Source organism: Arachis ipaensis, chromosome B9 (genome assembly GCF_059453495.1).
Source record: "Arachis ipaensis isolate K30076 ecotype BB chromosome B9, ASM5945349v1, whole genome shotgun sequence".
In the NCBI taxonomy this organism is placed as follows: Eukaryota; Viridiplantae; Streptophyta; class Magnoliopsida; order Fabales; family Fabaceae; genus Arachis; species Arachis ipaensis.
In genome coordinates, this window is record NC_142444.1 from 8,915,278 (window position 1) to 8,922,976 (window position 7,699).

The 7,699-nt window shown below is 38.6% G+C and overlaps 3 protein-coding genes across 3 annotated transcripts; 2 read left to right on the top strand and 1 right to left on the bottom strand.

Moving 5' to 3' along the window:
* Positions 1-329: 329 nt before the first annotated feature.
* On the top strand, positions 330-1,024 carry LOC107614916 (uncharacterized). The gene is made up of 2 exons (XM_016317043.2): positions 330-596; positions 647-1,024. Exons 1-2 carry the CDS (start codon positions 330-332, stop codon positions 1,022-1,024), a joined length of 645 nt encoding a protein of 214 aa, XP_016172529.2.
* A 75-nt stretch (positions 1,025-1,099) lies between these two features.
* On the top strand, positions 1,100-3,391 carry LOC148543675 (uncharacterized). Its single transcript, XM_088498635.1, has 3 exons — positions 1,100-1,329; positions 1,425-1,704; positions 3,185-3,391. Exons 1-3 carry the CDS (start codon positions 1,100-1,102, stop codon positions 3,389-3,391), a joined length of 717 nt encoding a protein of 238 aa, XP_088354761.1.
* A 1,082-nt stretch (positions 3,392-4,473) lies between these two features.
* Positions 4,474-5,821, bottom strand: LOC107614917 (coproporphyrinogen-III oxidase 2, chloroplastic-like). The gene is made up of 4 exons (XM_021111805.2): positions 5,501-5,821; positions 5,356-5,431; positions 5,126-5,226; positions 4,474-4,713 (listed from the first exon to the last, which is right to left on the bottom strand). The coding sequence occupies exons 1-4, from the start codon at positions 5,819-5,821 to the stop codon at positions 4,474-4,476; spliced, it is 738 nt and encodes a 245-aa protein (XP_020967464.2).
* Positions 5,822-7,699: the final 1,878 nt, after the last annotated feature.

The following is a 7,699-nucleotide window of genomic DNA, read 5'->3' on the forward strand; positions in this document are numbered from 1 at the left end:
CTACGTATAGAGATGCATGCTTCACCCTTGGACTCTTGCAAGATGACAGAGAATTCATGGATGCAATTAAGGAAGCAAGCTCATGGGCCTCAGGATCATATGTTAGGAGGTTATTTGTCATTCTATTAACATCCAACAATATCTCAAGACCAGAGCATGTCTGGAATATATGTTAGCATGAACTCTCAGATGATATTTTGTATAGACAGAGAACCGTGATGAACATGAGGAGTGAGTTTTTATTAATTGCAATTATAAAAGTTCTTCATTATTGATCATTTTTAGTTTGATTGAATTTTTATAGTATCGTATAATATGCAGAATTAACCATGTCAGATGATGAGATTAAGCAGTTGTGCTTAATGGATATAGACAAGATCTTACATTCCTATGATAAAACCTTGAAAGACTATCCTTCTATGCCTTTAGCAACTGAAGTTGATAGTTCTTTGTTAATCGAAAGGGTTATCAGGGAAGAGCTAAACTTTAACAGGGATGATTTAAAGAAAAGTGCCTCAGACATGTTAGCCATCGCAACACCTGAGCAGAAATATGCATTTGATAAAATTGTTACAGCTATGTATTGTGATGAAGGGGTTTTTTCTTTGTGTATGGTCATAGGAGTACTGGAAAAACATTTCTCTAGAACCTTTTGTCTGCTGAGATTCGCTCAAGGGGTGATATTGTGTTAAACATTACTTCAAGTGGTATTGCATCTTTACTTCTTCCCAATGGAAGAACGACACACTCAAGGTTCAAAATACCGCTGAATATAACTAAGGATTCTGTATGTAACATCAAACCTGGTTTCCCTCAAACAATGCTGCTGTTGAAAGCCAAACTTATAATTTGGGATGAGGCTCTAATGGTTAGTAGGTATTGCTATGAAGCGCTTGATAAATGCTTGGGTGATATCATGAGATTTTCTATAACATATAACAAAGATTTGCCCTTTGGAGGAAAAGTGGTTGTACTAGGTGGAGACTTTAGACAATTTCTTCCTGTCATTCTACGAGGATCGTGACAAGATATCGTTCATTCAACCGTTAATTCGTCTTGCCTTTGGAAGTTTTGTCAGGTGCTCAAACTAACAAAAAACATGAGACTCTTTGTAGGGACGACTGCTTCAGATCAAGATGAGACAAAGCAATTTGGTGAGTGGTTATTGAAAGTTGGTGATGGTCTAATAGGTAACAATATGGATGGTGAATCTGAGATATGTCTTCCAGGAGATATTGTTATTCCTTCTTCGGACCAGGCATTTGATGAGTTGGTTCATTTTTCTTATCCAAATATTTTGGATAACATGTCCTCAAAAGATTTTTCAAAGTAAAAACTATACTAGCTCCCACGCGGGATATTGTTGAAGAGGTCAACAACCATCTGATGGCTATCATTCTTGGAGGAAAAAAATTATATCTCAGTTCAGATTCGATTTGTATGGATGAAGGGAATATGGAGAGCCAGTTAGATCTCTATGGTCCCGAATTACTGAATAGCATAAATTGCTCTGGTTTGCCTCCACATAAATTAATACTCAAGGTTGGTGTTCCGGTGATGTTACTGAGGAATATTGACCAATCCAGTGGTCTTTGTAATGGTACAAGACTACAAATTAGGAAGCTTAAAAATCATGTCATAGAATGTGAAGTCTTAACGAGTAACAATGTTGGTCATATTGCTTTGATTCCAAGAATGAAGATGGTACCAACAAATGAAACCGTCCCAGTTAGATTCCAATGAAGACAGTTTCCATAATAGTATCGTTTGCCATGACAATTAATAAATCTCAGGGACAAACTTTATCTCATGTTGGATTGTACTTGTCCAAACCAGTTTTTACACATGACCAACTATATGTGACACTTTCAAGAGTTAAGAGTAAAAGACGTTTAAAAGTTTTACTTATGAATCACGTAGGAATGTCTGCAAATTCAACCATTATTAATGTTGTTTATAGAGAAGTCTTTGAAAAAATAGAATTCTATTGTAAATATTTTAATTTTATTTTAAATTCTGTATCAATGTATAATTATTTTACTTTAAAAAAAGTGTAAAATGATTATTACTCACTATTTTTAAGTTAAACTTTGATTTTGATCATAATTTTATAATTTTTTTAAAATAATAATTATTGTGTTTTTTTTTTAAATATCTAATCATATAATTTTTTTTATTTTTATAAATTTTTCCGTGCTCAGTACGGGTTCATACACTAGTTAAAAATTAAAAATCAGATTCTTAATTAATTATTTAATTTTAAATTTTAAATTTTAAAAAATTAGAATTAGCAATTAAACACATTCACACAACCTTTCAATTTTACCATAATCTCCCAATTTTCGGTCCACACCTAAAATTTGCCGTCATCGATCTCCGGTCTATGCCCAAAATTCGCCGTCGGTGTCAGAGACAGCCATTCCGACACATTATATCGTGGCTGTTCCCCTAACACCATTTAGACGTAGTCGAAACACCTCTGTCCGTGCACGCCGCAGCCTCACCCCGCGCCGCTGTCCTCCCGCAGCCCGTGTAGACGCCGTTGCACTCCCACGCCAATATCGCCGCAGCCTAACTACGCGTCGCTATCCCTCCGTAGCCCGTGCGGACACAACCGTGAGGAGCAATCCCGCTCATCGCCGGTCGTTGTTTCACCAGATACGGTGTTTGGGTTTGTATATGTTAGTTTTTGTTCCGTTAATGGATTCCTCAATGGGTGAAGAATGTTTTACAGCCTCATCTTCCTACGTTAGTGATCATTATACTCACTCAGATGACAATATTGTAGAGGCACAAATTTCTGACAAAGTATTTATTGAAGGTTTTATTTGCATACAGATGTTCATTTTACATGCAAAGAGGATGATTGTTCGTGTTGCAAATCCATTATTATATTTTATTTTACATACAAAAGGGATGGATGCTCATTTTACATACAAAAGAAAAACTGACCGATTTCTTGGCCCACCAAAAATTAAAAAAAAAACACCCCAATTAAATAAAAACAATCATCCCTTTTGTATGTAAAATAAAATATAATAATGGATTTGCAACACGAACAACCATCCTTTTTGCATGTAAAATGAACATTCGCATGCAAATAAAACCTCCAATAAATACCTTGTTGGAAATTTGCACCTCTACAATATTGCCATCTTAGTAAGTATAATGATCATTGATGTAGGAAGATGGGGATGTAGAACCTTCTCACCCACTGAGAAATCTATTAACGGAACAAAAACTAACGTATACAAACCCATACACGTTAATGAGGGTGTTCGGGGAGACAACGACGGCGATGAGTAGGGTTGCTCTTCATGGTTGCGTTTGCACGGGCTGCGGAGGAACAACGGCATCGATGCGGGCTGCGGGGAACAGCGGTGCAGAATGAGGCTGCGGCGGCGTGCATGGACAGCGGTGTTTCGACTACGTCTGAATGGCGTTATGATGCGTTGGAATGACTGTCTCTAGCACCAATGATGAATTTTGGATGTGGACCAGAAATTAGGAGATTATGGTGATATTTAAAGTAATCGTACATAGTTTAATTGTTAATTCAAATTTTTGAATTTTAAAATTTAAAATTAAATAATTAATTAAAAATCTAATTTTTAATTTACCTTTTTTTTTAAATTTAGAGAAAAGGACAAATTAGTCCTTGACCTTTTAACCCGCGGACATTTTCGTCCCTGACCATTGGAAAATACTTTTAAGTCCCTGACGTCCCTCAAAATTAGACGGATTATTCCCTCCGTCCATAAGCCACCATCAGACCCAACGGAAAAGGCTGACCTAGCTCCCCCTCTGCTTACCTGGCTTAACGGCGTTCCCACGTGGCACGTTAGTGGGATGGAGCTTTTGAAAAAGAAACACATAAGTCCCTGTCACTCAAAACGACGTCGTTTTGTGTGCTGCCTCTGTTATACACTCTCATCCCTTTCCTTGTATACAATGCCTATTACACCTACAGAGCTTTTACAGAATTACATTAAACCCTAAGGAAGGCCAAAGATCAAATGCAGGAATACTCTGTTTCTCCCTCCAAAAAAAACCACCATCCAGACTGAGAAGGTTCTGGTGTGCATTCGTTGTCGAAGAGGGAGAACCATATACTCTGTTTCTCGTTTTCTTTATAGAGATTCCCTTCGTCATCAGTGATTCTTTCAATTTTATTCCTTTTTTGTTGAGATGCTTGCTAATGAAAAAATCGAGTGTTCTTGTTCCCTGCTTTCAACAAGTTCGCACGAGATATTTGGGCCCATTTAATCTCTTCTTGATAGAAGAGTTCGTCTAAGTCTGCCTGTGCCCTTTTCAAATTCAGAATTGTTTCTTCAATTTGTGAGTGAGATGTAAGTTGTCATATGAGTTCTTATTTTCCTTTATTTTTTTTTGGAAGCTCCCTAAATTTCTCTTTTCTCCATTCTTGCAATGCTTTGATGCACTTTTCTAGTTTCTCTTCAATCTGATCATAGTTCATAACCCAGCTTCTTTTGATAATCTCTTTGCATTCAGAGTCTCTAAGCCACATTCTTCGAATCTGAAAATATATGGCCTCTTCCTTTTTAAGCTCTCCCCATGAACATCGATTAGGATTGGACAATGGTCTAATCTATATCTTTGAAAATGCTTTACCACTCCTTCTAGGAATGCTTCCTTCCAATTTGTTATTGCCACTGCTCTATCTAGCCTTTCTTGAATATTTGCTTCCCCAACCTGATTGTTAGACCAAGTGTAAGCATATCCTACAAAGCCTAAATCTAGTAATTGATTCACTTGAAGAGATTTCCATTTACCTGAGTATAAGTCATTGGCAGCCCTCCAAGTTGCTCTTATTTCAACAACAATAAGCTCACTCTTTTTTCTTTTAACCTACTAAAGAAGGTTGTTTTAGATGCCTTATTTACGAAAAGAAACTAGCTATAGGAATCAGATTCAGGTAAACCCATCCAACACTTCAAATCTATCTATAAAAAACACATAAGAAGCAATACATGAATGTGAAGTGCCATTTTAAAACAGCAAAACTATGGTTCATTAGTGTTTTACTTGACTTGTTTTCTCCCTAAAATTCTAAATCTAAATCACAAAAATGTCATGAACTAATATTTTTGCATTGAGAATATACCGAATGGAAGTGTTTAACATCCTCCTCGAAAATGTAAGCAGGAGTCAAGTCAGTCCCCCCGCCAAACCACCACTGCCTAGGTGCTCCAGGAGCATCTGTAGAATGCAACAGGGTTACACAGTCAGTAGCAGCAAATTTATGCAGATACTTATTTGTAAGACAATAACCTTAGAAATTGGCATAAGTAAGATTTTGAGCTATATGACAGACAACAGTAGTAATAATGGTATGAGAAACAGCTCTAAAATAAGGATAGAAAATCATAATATGCAAGGTTGGGGCAAATGGGTTCTTCGGATGCAAAACCTGAAAAAGGTTGATGTCATTTCCCATTCCATCTGAAATCGAAAAGAATTGAATGGGGGAAACACTTACGGAGCTGATTCCAGTGGTGAAGAACGGGATAGGACCAGGCTTCTGGTAAGAAGAAGCGGCAGCTTTTGCAGCGCGGTAAGATTCTAGCGGCATGATGCCATAAACAACGGAGACATTAACTCCAGCCTTCTCCCAAATGGCCCCGTCTTGGAGAACCCTACTGATGCCACCACCACTGCCGGGCCTGGACCAAACGTCCTCCTTGAAGCTAGCCCCGCCGTCGGCGGCCTCAAGGGCGGTGCAGACGGGGTCCTGAGCTTCTCTAATCATCTTCTTGAAGCGGGCCCTTACAGAAGAGGAGGAGGAAGAAGAAGGGGCCATTTAGGGCCAAACGGGAAACGACGTAGTTTTAGGATTGAGGGATTTATTTGTCCAATTTTTGAAACTATCCTGTTGACTCATCAGTCCACGTGTGTATCTATGACGCCAAGTCATCAGAACGGGAGCCATGTCAGACTTTTCCGTTGAGTCTGACGGAGGCATTTAGACGGAGGGACTTATCCATCTAATTTTTGTGAAGGTCGGGGATTTAAAAGTATTTTCTAATGGTCAGGGACGAAAATGTCCGCGGGTTAAAAGGTCAGAGACTTATTTGTCCTTTTTTCTTAAATATATTGTTCACATTATTTATAATCATCATTGTTGCCTATACCTTTTCAATCCTAAATTCTTGTTGAATTGAATTTTGGCCAAGACAATCTTTGATATTGTTAGTTGGCTTTAGTTAATGACTTCAATAGGTTGGCAGCACCATAACACATTAAAGAACAAAATCCCCCTAAAAAGAAGTGGCTTAGAATGAACTAATGCTCTATGTTCATTAAAAATGTTTATTTATAAAATATGTGCTTTAATTATCCCACATTACAGGTTTACTAATAATAAAACCCATTTATCCTAAATTACGAAATTTGAAAAGGAGTTAAACCTCAAAGTGGTCCCTGAGATTCATAGTTTGCACCAATTTAGTTCCTGACTTACCAATTGCACCATTTATGTCCCCGACTTTGTTAAAATTGCACCAGGGTTGTCCCTCCCCACATCTCCGGGCAAATTAATTGCCGCGGGCAGTGACCTGGCGTTGAAGCCACGCTGGCGTAGATAACGGCTAGCTGAGGTGGCAATTGAAACTGTTTGACCCAATGTGGTCCCTATACCTAGTTTTAACCCCAATTTCTAGCATGGCATCGTTACCCCTCTTCATCTTCTTCTCTCTGTCCAGCAACGTTCTTCTCCTGCTTCGTTGTTCCTACTCGTTGAACTGAAACGAAAACCATGATTGGGTGTGCGAGCTAGGGTCAAGGAAGTTCTACACGATCGACGACGAGAATGCGGAGTCGGACCAGACCGTCGCGGGTACCAGAGCGGTGTGGGTGCGGCTGCCGGCCAGTGCTTCGTTGGTCCAAAACAAATACCAACCCAGATAAGCCCTTCTTCTGCTGTCCGAATTACAATGTGAGTTTTTGGTAAGAAAATTTGATTAGTGATTTTCTGTTCTTTCCTTCTTATCATATCTCATATTCAGATTAGGGGCAAAACATGGTGTGGATTTTTTCTCTGGGCTGATGATGTAGAAAAAGATGAACATGAAGTGATGGTTTTCAGTGGCTAAGAGAAGGGGGGGTTAAATCTTAGCCCCTTTTTCACTTGACAATACTTGCTGGTCTTTGAAACAACTTCTGGAGATTTTTTATTTTTGTCTCATACCCAGTCACGAGACTTTTTCTTTTTATCTCGTGACCCGGCATGAGATTTTTCAGTTTTATCTCCTGTGCAGCAAAAACAGAAATAGAGTAGAAGAGAAAGAAAATTACACCCAGATATATCCTGGTTCAGCTGCTAAGTGCAATGCAGCCTACATCCAGTCTCCATCACAATGATGATGGAATTTCACTACAATCATTCTTGATTACAAACACCAATTCTCCCTAGGAACTACCCTTTCTATCCGGGACAAGTCCAGAATCCAAACCCCAATCCTGAACTTGACTTGGTTACCGCCAAGCTTTCAACTGCTAAGTGCTAAACCAACTTGCAAGGAGATTCCCACAGAATCATGAAACACAACAAAGATGTACAAAGGACCTCTAAGGACATCTATGGCTTTTTCTTTTAATTTTGCACTCTCTGCCTTTTTTCGCTCTTGGCTTTTTCTTACAAACCTCATTGTTTGCCTTTTTCCATGAGACTCAAGACAGA

Excerpts from the sequence above, each read along its gene's own strand:
- LOC107614916 (XM_016317043.2), top strand. The coding sequence starts at position 330 with ATGTCAGATGATGAGATTAAGCAGTTGTGCTTAATGGATATAGACAAG. Across the intron at positions 597-646 it reads CTATGTATTGTGATGAAGGG|AACCTTTTGTCTGCTGAGAT; the intron begins GTTTTTTCTTTG and ends ACATTTCTCTAG.
- LOC148543675 (XM_088498635.1), top strand. The coding sequence starts at position 1,100 with ATGAGACTCTTTGTAGGGACGACTGCTTCAGATCAAGATGAGACAAAG. Across the intron at positions 1,330-1,424 it reads TCCTCAAAAGATTTTTCAAA|TTCAGATTCGATTTGTATGG; the intron begins GTAAAAACTATA and ends ATTATATCTCAG. Across the intron at positions 1,705-3,184 it reads TGATTCCAAGAATGAAGATG|GAAGATGGGGATGTAGAACC; the intron begins GTACCAACAAAT and ends TCATTGATGTAG.
- LOC107614917 (XM_021111805.2), bottom strand. The coding sequence starts at position 5,821 with ATGGCCCCTTCTTCTTCCTCCTCCTCTTCTGTAAGGGCCCGCTTCAAG. Across the intron at positions 5,432-5,500 it reads TCACCACTGGAATCAGCTCC|GTTTTGCATCCGAAGAACCC; the intron begins GTAAGTGTTTCC and ends AACCTTTTTCAG. Across the intron at positions 4,714-5,125 it reads ATGTTAAACACTTCCATTCG|GTTGGGGAAGCAAATATTCA; the intron begins GTATATTCTCAA and ends TCTAACAATCAG.